Raw genomic sequence first — 14,760 nt, 5'->3', positions numbered from 1 at the left:
CATCGGAGAGGAAGATGCAGTTGGCAGCAATCATCTTTCAGCATGTTCCTCCCCTGCTTTTCCTTCCACCAGTAATAAAAGTTCAAGAGAAAATTCTTGCCATCACTGTAGGAGGATAAAAAAGGGCATGACAGCATATTACTTAGTGGCCACTGATCAGATGCAGCAGTCCACCATGATTTTCTCTCATGCCTGGTGAGCCATTCTACAACTAATACTCTGCTGTTTGACTGCTCAGTCCTTGTACCACCTCTCTGTCTTCAGTTATCAAAGAGAAATTTCTGAATTCTTCACCCCTTTTGAACTAGAAGTGCTAGCATGAAATATTCATTTGTGATTGTGTCCTTCTTTAACTCAAAAGAAATCCTTAAAAGAATAAGTGTCCTTAATTGCACTTTTTAAAAACAAAACACAGCCTCTATGTTTCTGGTAAGTTGGCCACACTTACTACAGAATTCATTCAACAGTCCTGGGGTTGTTCTGAAGCATCTAAAGTATCAGACACGGCAGTAATTCCTTAAGAGTAAGATGGATTTTGGCAACATCTTTTAAAATGGGTAATTGAGGAGTATCTTGCACTTGTGATTCTACTGGAGTAAAAATTGCTGTAATTTCCTTAGAGATTTAACAAAATGCACTTTCATCTCAGAATTTACTGCCCTGATCTCTGTGGTGTTGAGCAGAGAAGGTCATCTGTAAGCAGAGCTTTGAGGAAAACAATTTTGGATTTCCTTGCTTGTGTTTGGACTGTTCTTTGTTCATACTTCTCTGCCATGCAAAAGGTATATTTGTGCTAGATTAAATGTTTGTGCATTTGTTTCTCTCTCCATAACTTCTTTGACCATGTAGGAGTAAAATTGTTTTTTTGTCTTTGTGACTGTACTTCTGCTATGGCAGAGGCAGAGATGACAAGCAAGGAGGCAGTTCATCTTCTATGTCATTAATTCCGTTTGTGGGTCCAATACTATACATGGTTACGATAGTGTAATCCTGAAATACTACTCAGAATTATTTTGAATTATTTGAGGATTCTATAGTTCTCTAATTTTAGAGAGGACTTTCTGATAGGGTTTTTTGCATGGCCCAATGCTCTCCTTTTATTTTGGTACTCAAGGGCAAATTTTTAAAAAAATTGTCATTAATATAAACCAAAACCACCTCAGACAACTAAATGCTTGCCTTGTGTTATTTCCTTATTCATTAACTACTCTGTTATTCCTTTCCCCTCCTCCCCCTGAGCACCTTCCCCCACCGCCCCCAAAAAACCACTAAGGAAACAAGCACACCACGATAAAATGCTAATAATGGGAATAATTCCAAATAGACTGTAAAAGACAGCATTTATAACCTCAATAGAAATGCCAGTCAGCTATTTTTGATGTAAAGCATCTGTCTCCAGAAGGAAATGAAGGCAGGCCTGTTTCTCCTTTCAAGTCTCTGAAGTAGTAGGTGGTGTCATTTGTTATACAGTGCTACAAGCCCCATGTTATTGCAGTGGTAGCTGCTGACTGCCTTTGTTAACGTACTGAAAAGTTTTATCAGCTGTCTTTAATAAAAGACAAACCATGTGAAGTAAAACTACAGCAAATGTCTCTTGCTCTCTTATCCTCTGACCATCCTTTATTGATGCCAGAGAGCATTGATACAGAATCTTGCAGACGTGCAAAATCCTTGTGACTGTTACAATAAACCATAGATACTGGGGTGACTGATAGCCTAGAAAGTTAGGGAGCAGTCTTTCAAAAATCCCATGCACTTCCTTATTTGAAATATAATGGAGTTGGAATGAACTTTAGTACTACCTGAAATGATTTATCTGTTCACGTTTTCCGTGGATACCTTTGTGTAAAACATTAATGACTTGGAATTTGTTAGGCCTCCAGGAAATCAGAAATGATGTATAGAAGCCGGAGAATTTCAGTTGAAAGGCATGAAGTTTGTTCATTTTATTTGTTTTTGTTGCTCGCCCTCATGAAATGGTATATCAAATTAAAGACATGATGGTAGAAGAGTTTCTTAGCTAGGCATATAGTCTTACATATGTGATGTTCTTGATTAGTCCCATACACACATCATATTTTCAGGAGGGTATGGAGGAAATGGAGAGGAATTCTGGAAGCCATATGAGACAACTAAGTTATTTCCTGCACAGTAAGTTTTGTGAATGCTGTAGAATTAGCCCTGAGCACATTTAAACATGTGCCTTATTTATATGAGTTTTTCTAGGTTTAAGATTTTTTAGTCCTTATTCATTGTAAGCTTTGTCTCAGTGCAAACATGCACACTTATAATTCAAGTGAGAGGACAGCTCTGTGTCAATAACTTTAAGAAAGCTTTCATTCATGAACTCTGATTAAACAAAGAAATAGCATGACTAGAGGAAATGGACATTCCGATTCATGATTCGCGAAAATTCTCTCAAACAATCTGAAGTCTAAAAATAAATTAGATATGAGGATATTTAAACAGTCATCAATGTACATGGGAGCTGATTACCAAGCGTTCTTCCCTTTAATAACATCAGTTGGCACCCAGAGCATCTGTAATTAAGGAGTATATTACTGCATTACAAAACAGTATGCAAGACTGGCTCTTCAAAGGTGGAGCTGTGAAAATATGGCTGCCAGTATGAGTAATTCATAGCTTAGATTACATTTCATGGGCCTTCTTTGCCTTCTTTTGAAGAGCATTTAACTGATAAAACTGTATGAAACCCAGCTGGTGTTTTTTGTTTGTTTGATTCACAGTAGAATGAAGTAACTGACTTATGGAAGGTGGAAAAAATCTGTCAGGGTAAGGCAAGAAGAAGTAAATCTAAAAATTACATTTTCAGATTCCTCTTCATTAGCATTGTGGTGTTTACAGTAAGGAGGGCTGAACTAATTTTGTTTTGCTTAATTTTGAAACTCTGTAAGCCATTTGTTCTGAAAATTTGATACATCACAGTTATTTATGAGTTTTTGTGATGCATATATTAATAGGTTAAAAGAAGCAAGAAGAAAGCTGAAAAAGAATGAATATATAGTATGAGGATATAAAACATTGGAATTATCTGAACAACATTTCCATCACAAAATTTAGGTTTTGGACATAAGAATTGTAGGGATTTTGTTGAAGCTTGATTTGAAAGCATAAGAGTAATGAGTTTAACTTTGTAGTGGAGAGGTTTGGAACAAAGGTAAGTCGTCTTCGCCGTAATGATTTCCTATTACCACATCAGTCTGGGAGACCAACTGTAGTACATATTTTATTTGCCTTCTACCTAATGTATTTCCATACAATCATCAAATGGTTTGGGTTGGAAGGGACCTTGAAAACCATCAGTTCCAACCTTCCTGCCATGAGCATGGACACCTAGACCAGGCTGCTTGGAACCCCATCAAACCTGGCCTTGAACACTTCCACAGCTTCTCTGGACAGCCTGTTCCAATGTCTAAAAAACTTCAGTTTTCCTGAAGTTATTGTCAGTGGAGGTCTCCTAAAGCATCCCAACACACCCTCTCAGTAGTCTGAACTTGATTTGCCATGTGGCTTCACATTTTGAATATTATTTTGTGCAGAACACTGATAAGTGGTGGCTTGAAACACTTATCCTCTGAGGCAACACTATGTGACTTCGAAAATGTGTTTTCCTTATTATTTTCCTAATTATTATTTTACATACATACATATACGTATATATACATAAACATATAAATATATATATATATGAATTTATAATTAGTATTAATTTCCTAATAAATGAATTTCCTCATTGAAACTTAGATTGACCTGAGGATGAGAACCACAGTGAACTTTGTGTGGTTTTTTTCCCTTTGTTCTTTAAAATGCAAAGTACTGGTTTGACAAATGCCTTTACTGTGCTCTCACTAGGATGTGAATACCTGTAGTGCTTGCCAAAAGGTAGGTTAGACTCTTCAGCTTCATAAATGTGTTTTTCTGCCCTTGGAATATTTGTTAACTCCAGTGACCAGGCACATTATTATCATGAAGAAACCTATTATTTCTTAATGGAGTAAGCTAGAGATAAAAAATAGAAACGATTTAAGCATTTTGTCTTAGCTAAACATGAAAAAAAATAATTTAATAACATAAGCTTTCAAATTAATTTGTTACAAAATTTTAACATTTTTCCACCATTGTTGGTTCTATTCAATCATTCATTAAGAAATAATTGCCACAGCCCAAATCTAAATGGATATTCTAGAACCCCTGAACACACTGAGAATCTGAGACCAGTTTGTATTTTCTACCAGTTGCAATTAAGACAAAGAGAAAATAGGGATAAGTTCCAATGTGTTAACTATTCCCAATGATTATAAACTCTTTATTGGCAATGGGTTTGATTAAAATTAAATTCTTGTTGCTAATTCACTCTTGCATTACTTTAATTTTCTCTTGGAACCTGTGTTATGCCAACATTACCACATTTAAAGCTTTTTGAGCTCTGTGTTTTCTCATTAAAAAAAAAAGTCTTATGTCTGTAGGCACTAGAGCTTGACCTGTTTAAAGCACAACCTGTTCAGCTGTTCAACAGCACAGCTGTTCAGAAACTTTTTCTTGTTATCTGTATTTGCTTAAATTACTAAATTGCTTCCATGAAAAATCAGCAAACATAAGGGAGTAATTTAAGCGGAAGAAGATTGTCTAAAAAGGAAAATTAAAAATATTTTTAATATTCCTCCTTCCTTTTTTATTATTGATACCAGTATCCAGCTGCCCTAATGAATCTTGGAGCCATTCTCCATCTGAATGGCAAACTGAAAGAGGCTGAAGAAAACTACCTCCTTGCTCTTCAACTTAAACCTGATGATGTCATCACCCAGTCCAATCTTCGCAAATTATGGAATATCATGGAGAAACAAGGTTTGAAAACATCCAAGACATGATGATGAAAACTCTGAACTTCTTTTCCTTAAAGTGATTGAACCCAAGAACTAGAACTTCCACACAGTTGTCAGGTCAGAGAACTTGCTGGACTTGACTGCAGGGATCAGAGGTCCTAATTGCTGCTAGGAGAAGATATTCTGCTAGAGAAATAGAAAAAGGGAGACTTTGAGGGATTCATGAAGAACTTGTAACGCTACAAAAATAGTTGGAACAATGGCACGTGAGAGAACTTGTTTCGGTATATTTGATAAATAATTGCAAATCCCATATTGCTTACTTTTGGGTGGGTACTTGAAATGTATAATGTCATAGAAATACGAAGGGAAAATCACACAGTAAACACTAAACACAGTAAAGCCATATGGGAGTTAAAGTGGTAATAGTAGGTTAAAGTATTTTGCTAATACTGTAATTCATTAAAATGTGTACTAAATCCAATGTGTTTGCAGTTTGTCTTAATGCTGCTGTATCTCACTTTTGAACCACTTGCTAGACAGTTTCACAGCTTATATGGCCCACTTTTTTTCAAACCTGTCACGTGATTAGATGACAGCACTGCAGGTTGAGAAAATGCCCATTACTTCAGCTTGTTAACTTACAGTACAGTTTTCTTGAGATACACAGTGAAATTTCTGTGAGGTAGCAGAATGATCAAGGAGCTGTCTGTATTTATTCTACATCAGAAGTAGTATGTAGGCTGGTAAAAAAAAGACCAGAGGTGGGATTTACCAATACAAGGAAGAGGAGTATTTACCCTGATACCAAATCAGTGTGGTCAGACTGTCATCTTAGAAAAAAATAATTGGTATTATAGAATAATGTCTTTGAATCTCTTTAGTTTGCTATCAGATAAGTCCAACTTTAAATTGAATTCTGCATATGATATATTTGCAATTAATAATTAAAATTATATTTGAAAATGTTAGTGCTTGGGTAGGCTAAAATGAGACTTCATGAGCAACTCAGAGAAAAGGGAATGTTATGCATTGATGAGGCTAGAAGGAATTTGATTCGATCATGCTTAAAATAGTGTAGATTAAAAGGATCAGTAATGGTGGTTGCCAGTTACTTTCCATATTGTTGGTGTTTTAAACAAACTTATTCAGATTCTAACCAAATATTAGCATTCTGTTGGTATTCTGACACATGCTAGCAGCAGAGCTGTCAAATATCTAAATACGCTTTTGGTGAGGTTCAATTTATTTTTGTTTCAGAATGATTTAGCCTCATTACTGTTTTAGTCTTCAGATTTTAAATGTAAAAATAATTTATTTTAAATCGAAGTGTATGAAGCTTTAGTAATTATTTTCCAGGACATTTTTTAACTGCTTTTTTTCTTTGGAATAAGTATTATTGCTTGTAAGAAAATGTACTATTTCATTTAATGGCCCTTTGGTATCTGCTTCAGTATTCCTTTCATAATGATAGATAAAATGTTAAAGTGGTAGAGCACCTTGAACTGAAGCTTCTTCAGGATCTTCTTTTAAAAACTCTTTATTACTGAGAAGGGGTTTGGGGTTTTTAGTTTATGTATTCCTTTTTAACTGTTGAGCACCATTCCAACAAAAATGTAGAGAAGAACACTTTGCTGTATTTATTTATTTATTACTTGACTGCAGCAATGTTACCTGCCATTAACACAACAGTCTCTAAGTGTTGCTATTTCTTTTATTTGGTTTTACTTGCATTTGTTTTGTGGTTAGTGTACGTACCAAATGGGAAAGGGAACACTTGAGTTATACTCTGCCTTCCTGGTCATTCTACCCTTACACTTGGATACTTGGATTTGAAATCTGGATTGAAATAGATTGGGGAATAGCTGTTTCAAAGTCAATATAGTAGAAAAACTGTAGTTACATGTGTTTCCTTGTCTTTCCTCTTGCTCACTAAAATACCGTGAGTTGCTAAGTTTACAGCTGGCCCACCAGCAGGGCTAGAGGGGAAAGATTGTTTGGTTTTGTGGAGTGTGTCAAGTTTTTCTCAAATTATGTTCTTGCTGGAAAAGCAAAACTGAAGGATCAAAACTTGAATTTCTACTTGATCATTGAAACCAGTGTTAGAATACAATGGTAGCTTGAACTTATTCTCTTGCTTTACTGACTTTCTGGGAAAAGATATAGAAATAGATAGTAACTGTAACTGAGCTTGGTATAGAACTGTGGTATCCTGCAGCTTTATTTGCTCAACAGCCATCAGACTTCGATGGCTTCTTTGTCTTAACCATTCACCAGGTTATTTATCTCCTTCAGCTTGTACTTATTCTTGTTTGGTAATTTTTATTCATTGCACAAAAAGGGGAAGAGGGGAGCACTCCTGTGATACGGTGTCATGCTTGCATTGATAACTGGTTTTGTTTGTTTCTTTAAAAAAAAACGAAAAAAAGGAAAAGAAAAAGAAAAAAGGACTACCGTAAATTTACCAAGAATGTCCCTGAATACATTTTTTTAATACAGGTCTTGATGACTTTCTTCTTTTGGGATAAATTTAAAACATGTTTAAAATATGTCTCTCTGCTCAGGGATTTGTGGTGGATTATTGCAGACAGTGCTAAACAAAAAAAAAGAGCACAAGACAAGTTTACTAAATTAAAATTTTATTTTTTGAAAAACTGTTATTTGTATAAATTATCAGATTTGTAGGCTTTCCTTTTTGTAGAAATAATTGTTTATGTGCCAGATAAAAGAATTTCAATTTTGTTCAATAATAAAGCATTGATAACTAATACCCTGTGTGTTTCTTTGTGTTACTGTAACAGTACTGTGGGTTTTTTAATTGTTCTAATTTAAGGAGTAATCTTGATTATTTTATGTATGGGAGAACTGTATAGCATAAGTAAAATACAACCTGTCACATTTACTTTCTTCTATGCTCTATTGCAATTACACTTCAGAGGATATTTTCAAAAAGGTTCCCTGAAAGCATTTTTAAATATTTATACTCATTAAATCTAGCCAAAATTATGTGATAATTATCATATTTGATTATTTTATCTAAACTATAGGAATAAAAGCTGATTAATATATTTAGAAAATATTTTTATATTACTATACAATCATGATGTCAGTAAAAACTTTGCTAAAGTATTATTGGTTACAAAAGCTAAAGAGAAAATTGCACTTAGGGATGAGGTCTTTTGCATGTATGAGGTCACATTTTCCTCATGCTGGGATGTCATATGATGAGTTTCAAATCTTCTGCCTTCCTGTGCAGAGATGTTATGAAACAACACAGTTCTTTTGCCTTTTGGCTTTCTCTAAATCTTCTATGGACAGAACCTCCTTAACTCAGTGCAGAACTAATATTCTAATATTCTAATATCTTCCTAGTTCTGTTGCATTCTAGTCCTGAGCATTGATAGGTTTGCTCTATGATTGAAAAACATGCATTGGCACGAGCAGTGCGGTCTTTCGGTCAGTGACTTGCAAATTCACCTTATTTCTATTGAAGGTCACGCCTCACCTTCCGACATTCCTTGCCTGAGCAGGTAATAAATAAATGGCAGATGATGAATGTAGAGAATGCAAAGAATCATCTGAATTGTGTCACTTGTTTCTCTTGGAAATAGAGCCTAAGCATGGGCTTGAGCTGCTGCTCTGGCACCTTAGCCCTGAACCCTTCTGAGTGAGATCCTGTTCTGTGTGTCTTGTGCTATGCTTCCAACGTTTCTGTTCTTCCAAGGATCACGCTTTCAGGCGAGAGATACTTGCTACATCTCCATTTCTGATGAAGGCACACAACCGCTCTCTGGTGATTTTTTTAGTCCTGCTTTCACAGACCCATCTGAACTTGCTCTCAGTAGCTGTTATGGATGGCTGTGTCACTTCTGGGATTTCAACTAAGAAAAAGGTAAGGCACTAAATGATTCTGTGTAAGTATACCAGCTCATTTGGATCTGGCTTGGCACTCTGTTGTAGGCATTCCCATGGCAGTTCTGCCTGACAGAGGTGAATGCAGGTAGCATGGGAGGAGACACTGCTTCCAGCTCATATCTGATAACAGGCATCAGCAGCTGAATTATGATCAGATAGGCTCCCTTGGGTAGACTGATCCTGCAATTTGAAGAGTCCCTGCCTTGTTTAACACAGATGCTTAACATTTAATCTCTCTGAGATTCAGTAGTGTGATGTTGAAAGAATGTGGTTATAGGAATAGAAAACATCTGATGTTGTGAAGGGATATTATGAGGGAGTTTGAGAGCAGAGGCAGACATTTTGGGGGAAATTTAGAGGGTCAGACTTTATTCCAAGAGCAAAGAAGGAACCCTGAGATCAAGTTATTCTAGAATAAACTATGGAAAAGTGAATTCATCAGTAATTTTTTTTTAAAAAATGCAAGAAAACAAAACCCCAAAGCTATACAGACTTGTAAAAAGTTCTAAGTTCTGTTATAATAATAAATTGAAACCAAACATTGCCAACAGGAAAAGCTGTCCTTGGAACATAGTATTATAAAGTTCAGGACATAAAAATATATTCCCCATTGTGCTGGTTTGGTTTTGGCTGGGATAGAGTTAATTTTCTTCACAGTAGCTAGAGTGGTGCTGTGTTTCAGATCTGAGCTGAAAACTGTTGATGTCACAGGGATGTTTTAGTTGTTGCTGAGCAGTGCTCACACAGAGTCAAGGCCTTTTTTGCCCCTCACACCACCCCACCAGCGAGGGGGCTGGGGGTGCACAAGGAGCTGGGAGGGGACACAGCTGGGACAGCTGACCATGGGGGATATTCCAGACCATATGGTTTCATTCTCAGCAATAAAACTGGGGTGGAGTTTGGCAGGGGGTATCAGTTGTTTGGTGGTTTAGTGGTGAGCAGTTGTTTTTCACTTGTATCACTTGTTTTTCTTGGGCTTTATTTTTCTCATGTTTTTGTAATATTCTGTTATTATTATTACTGTTACTTTTCTTTCTTGTTAATAATGTATTAAATTTATTGAAGTTTTAATTATTATTTTTTTCCTAAATCAGCCTATGATCTTTCTTACTTTTACCTTTCCAATTCTCTCCTCCATCCCACCAGGAAAGAGTGAGTGGCTCTGAGGTACTTCGTTGTTGGCAGGGATTAAACCATGACACCCACGAAAGACTGAATGTGTGACTCAAGTTATGCCACTTGATTGGAAAACCTTTAAAGTTGTATTTTTATTCACTTTTCAAGTCAATGTTTCTCCCTTCCTTTAAAGATAAATTCTTTATCTTATTTCCCCTGTTGTTGTGCACTGTCTCTTTAGTGCTACCACAGTTCCAGAGCTGGATAGCTTTAAAGGTTACTCATGAGGAAGCATTTCAGAAGGGCAGAAACAGCACAGTGCACCTTCTAGAAGGGTTTAAGCTGAAATAGATTGAATCATTCACTCTTGCTGTACACTCAAATTGTTTTGAATATAGTTTCAGTGACAAAGCCTGGTTTTACTTACTAAAGTTATTGAGCTTACAAATATTTATGTGTAAGGCTGGAGATTAAATTGTTTATATATACAAATTTCTATCCATTTGTGTGCATTTAACCACAGATTTATGTTTTTAAAAAAATTGAGATTTCCTTTTGAAGAAAGGGGCGTGGAAGCCATGTTGTGAGAAGATGTGAGGTTTTCTTCATTTAATAGAACTGAAGAGCCTGTCTTTCCTTGCATCACTGCTCCTTTAGCTGATGACATTCTATTTCTACATGGATATTTTTGGTTTTTTCTCTCTTGCAGAGTTTCAATAGTTTAAGCTAGAGTTTCTGTTTAGAGCTAGGTAGAAATGGGGATTTGATGGTTAAACTTGAGCTCAGTTTTGCTTTCAGTAATTATTTAACCCAGGTGAATAGATTTTTCAGCCCAATATACAGTGTTTTGCTGCAGCAGGTAATCCTGGAAAGCAGAGGTTGTTTGAGAGTCTTTGTTGGCTCTTCTCTAGGTTTTTTTTTATTCTTGTCAGCAAAGCATATTTTTTTCTCTTCTGGAGAGATATTTTATTTTGTCTCTAATTTTCTTGAAAACAGATGCTCCTGCATGCCCGGTATTTTTCTTTAATACAGTGAGAAATTAGCTTTTCATAGAATTGATTTCTTTATTATTTGGTCATGTTTGTTGCAACTGCAACCATAAGTTTCTCTACAGAGTGTATAATTCAGTGTATTGTTCCTTATATTAAATCAATTCCCTTTTCTGGTTTATAGTGATATGCAAAGCAAATCATTGCCAATCATTTCTGCACACCCACAGTTTCTGGAATATAGCATTACTTTTCCTATTGTGGTAGAGAATGTTTTGATGTGACAACATGAAGATGTAAGATGATAGAATAGGACTTTTTTTTTTTAACCACCATTTCATAGCCTTTTTTGTCCTTTTCCTTAAAGAAAGACTTTAACAATGATTTCTTTGAAAAAATTAAACATACTATTAATAGCAACAGAGCTCAGTAAATGCCACTTATACTTTAAAATTCATGGATAGAGTGTAATGGCTCAATCATTAAAATCTATTATTTTAATTACTATTCTTCCCTCCAAAATGCCATTTCTCTCTGAAGTTTTAGTGGCAATTAATATTTTAGCTATATAACTGCAAATCTGTGTTTCTTGATTTTTAAAAATGGAATATGTCTCCTGATAATTCTCATTAATTGGAAGAGTCTACATATACTTGCTTAGAAAATAGTTTTCCCCATCTCCTCTGTTAGTTTTGTGAATTATTTAGGGGCCAGAAGAGGAACAACTTTCCCTGAAGCGAAAGGCAGAGAAGACCTTTGGTTGAGCTTTACATCAGTTTTATGCCTTTTTGCCAAAGCCAAAAAGAGATAAAATCTGTTTTGTTTCAGTTTGGTTTCATTTGGTACTTACAGTTGTCTTCAGCATTCTAAGAATAACTTGACACCCAGTTGATGGGTTTTGCACTTCATTGTACTAAAGATGTGCTTTGCATGTGAACACGTGCACATCCCACAGCCTGATAATCTTCCTGCCAGTTCTGCAGATATTTATCCAGTTTATTCTGAATCAGTTATTTACTGTAATGTTTCTTGTGATTGATATGAAAACTTCCTTTCAGACATAGCAGGCAGAAAAAAAAAAGCCATGAAATGAAATCTCATGAAATGAGATGGGTACTGTTTTGGATTTTTGTGGACTCTGAGTAGTGATATATGTGTGTCAATTAGAGGTGATCATATAGATAAATATTTTTCTTTGTAGAGATAGAATCCCAGCAACCTCATTAAGCTTGAACTATACAAAATGCAAAACCATTGCAAAACTGGACCAAATCATCCTGAAAGCGTTTATAATCAAAGTGTAGAAATACAAAAGGATTAATTTTTTTTAAAAAAAAGCTATGCAATAGCTCAGACACCTCGCTGAACCTACTGTCCTCATTTGCTAGAGGGCTCAAAAACATGTTTTCTGTTGGTTTGGGTTTTTTTCTACCTTTAAAATTATAAAGGAGCCGTATCAGCTCACTAAACATCTAAAGAAAAGCACGGAGGTAATCCCCATTTTAGTCCTTATTGTAGAAATACCAACTGATATTTGGGCTCCTAGAAATTTGGGTTGAATGGGACTACACGACTACATTTTTTGACAAATCCCAAATTGGCATACTCATCTTGACTGTTCCCTGCTTAGAATCTCATGAAGTGACAAGATGAAGAGACCATCTCTGCAACTTTCCACAACCCCACTCCTACTGTTGGCTCTTGTCCCTACTTGCCCTGCAGACAAGGCATTCCTTGCAGACACTATAGTCTTGAGAGCCATGATTTGTACCTTCCAGCTGGCCGCAAAGTGCTCTAATGGGACTGTATAAATAAAAGTAATTAGTTTTTCTGCTTCATTCAAGGGACTATAAGTAAGAATAAGAGGGTGCACAAATCTAACTTCTAAAAATTACTTCATTGCAGGGTTAATAGTTTTTTAATATGCGCCTCTGGTTTTACCTCTTAAATGACAAGAAAAGACAGTAATACCTAAAACATAAAAATTACCTCACATTTCAGATCAGAGAGACTCAGAAAGCTGTAGAAATGATAGATTAACTTATTCTGAATGAGGAGCATCACTTGGTGTTGGATTTCTACTTTTAATTCAACACTGAAAATTATATAACCATACTGTGTACCTCGTAAGAGGAATTGTACAGGTTCTAACCATCTGCTAAGTTAAACATTGATGATTACATTATGAACATTTGGAGCAGACCTGGAACAAGGGGGATGATAACTCTGTGCACATACCTAAGTCCTTGGAGCCAACTTGATTCACAAGGTTGGATGTACCCAATTAGAAGAACTGAAGGGTAGTTTGTTGTTTTTGTTTTTTTTTTTTTAGTGGAGTGTCACTCACTGCAAAGTTCAGTGGCAACGGTTTGCTCCAATCCGTCTATATTAGATAAAATATATCCTGTGTCTAAAATACTGAAATGCTTGAAAAGATCCAGGTAGTTATGTCTTTTAAATAAATGTTTTAATATGTTGGCACTTTTCTGGCAGTAATTTCCCCTGCCAGACATTTGTGTTTTGGTGGTACTTTGAAAACTGGAAGAGGGCAATAAATCTCTTGAAGAGAGAAGTTTTGATTACTCACAAAATCCTAAGAGAACAAGACATAGCAGTATATGTGACAAAACTGGAAAAAAAATAAATAAACATACTAACTCAAACAGGAAACTTCTCAAGGGTCCTTCTGCTTGAGAGCCTGCACCCAAATAACAGAAATTGTTGCTGTACGGTTTCTGCTGCTTTTCTGATAATGTGCTGCTGTTTTTCACTTGGCTTATAAGGAAGAAATTCTGTTCCTGTTGAAGATGATAATGGTTTTGTCACTGACTTAAGTAGCTAAAATTTCACTGTAGAAAACTGTTTGTGATAAGGACTTACTAACATTCTTGTGCTGGTTCTGCTGGTTATTTTTCTGATCTCCTAGCATGGTAAAAATTACTCCTTCACATACTTTGTTCAGGAGCTGAGACATGAAGTGGTCTTTACACAAGGAGCCACTCAGGTACACTGTATTTTTCTGCTGGAGCTTACTGCCTCACTCAGGCAATGTGACGCTGTGTTATTTACGAGCATCAAGACAGAAGCTGCTTTAAAGCATCAGTGCTGGAGCAGAGAAAGGCTGGACACAATCATTGAGTTATTGTTTTACTGTGCAAGGTCACATTATCAAATTGTAACAAGAATGCTTTGCAAAAGTAATTTTTTTTTCTTATATGTTTGAGAAAATAAAATTTATTCAAAGATATGCTCCCTCCAAATGCTGGGAGAACTTCTGTTGTTAAGGCAACTGGAGTAATCAACTCAGAACTAATTTATGTTTCAGTTTGTCAAGTGCACATTTGTAATTATTTCAGTACTGTACTGAATTAATGGTAAAGCCTGATAAGAAGATGATCTGTCATTGCTATGTATAACTCCTTCTCCTCCCATTCTGCAAAAATCATTAGTTTTTAGTTGCTTTCAGTATAACTTCTCTTATGATGGGCTTCAAATGCACTTCATAGTCCACTGAATAATGTTTGAAAATTGATTAAAAACTGTAATTATTGTACCAGGAACATAATCATGATTGATAGGATGAAGCCAAGTAATCAAGGGGAGGAGGAAGATTCTCAGACTGAAACTTACTTCTGCTCTAGCAAAATTTAATTGAAGCAAAAAGCTGTATTTTCTGAAATTTAGATGAGTCCTTTTACTGGTGTTTTTAACACACAAAAAGAAAGAAATCACAAATACAACCATCACCCCTAATAGATCCCAAGCCTCTTGAAATTATGTGGATTTCTTCAACCTCAGTATAATAAAGAGCAGGTTTTAGTTGGTATAAACCGAAGAAACTAGTTCTAAATGTGCTATCTCATGAGGATGAGGGTAAACCTATCCTAAACAAACAC

At 35.7% G+C, this 14,760-nt stretch overlaps 1 protein-coding gene across 1 annotated transcript in view; it reads left to right on the top strand.

The window, feature by feature from the left end:
- LOC131573488 (protein O-mannosyl-transferase TMTC2) overlaps positions 1–7,614 on the top strand; it is a 235,992-nt gene extending 228,378 nt beyond the window's left edge. The window contains exon 12 of the mRNA XM_058827489.1: positions 4,710–7,614. Within this exon, the coding sequence (XP_058683472.1) occupies positions 4,710–4,889 (180 nt within the window). The 3' untranslated portion in view covers positions 4,890–7,614. The remainder of the gene's footprint in view (positions 1–4,709) is intronic.
- The last annotated feature ends 7,146 nt before the right edge of the window (positions 7,615–14,760 follow it).

The sequence above is a fragment of the Poecile atricapillus genome, chromosome Z (genome assembly GCF_030490865.1).
Source record: "Poecile atricapillus isolate bPoeAtr1 chromosome Z, bPoeAtr1.hap1, whole genome shotgun sequence".
In the NCBI taxonomy this organism is placed as follows: domain Eukaryota; kingdom Metazoa; phylum Chordata; class Aves; order Passeriformes; family Paridae; genus Poecile; species Poecile atricapillus.
This window is presented reverse-complemented; position numbering and strand designations above follow the sequence as displayed.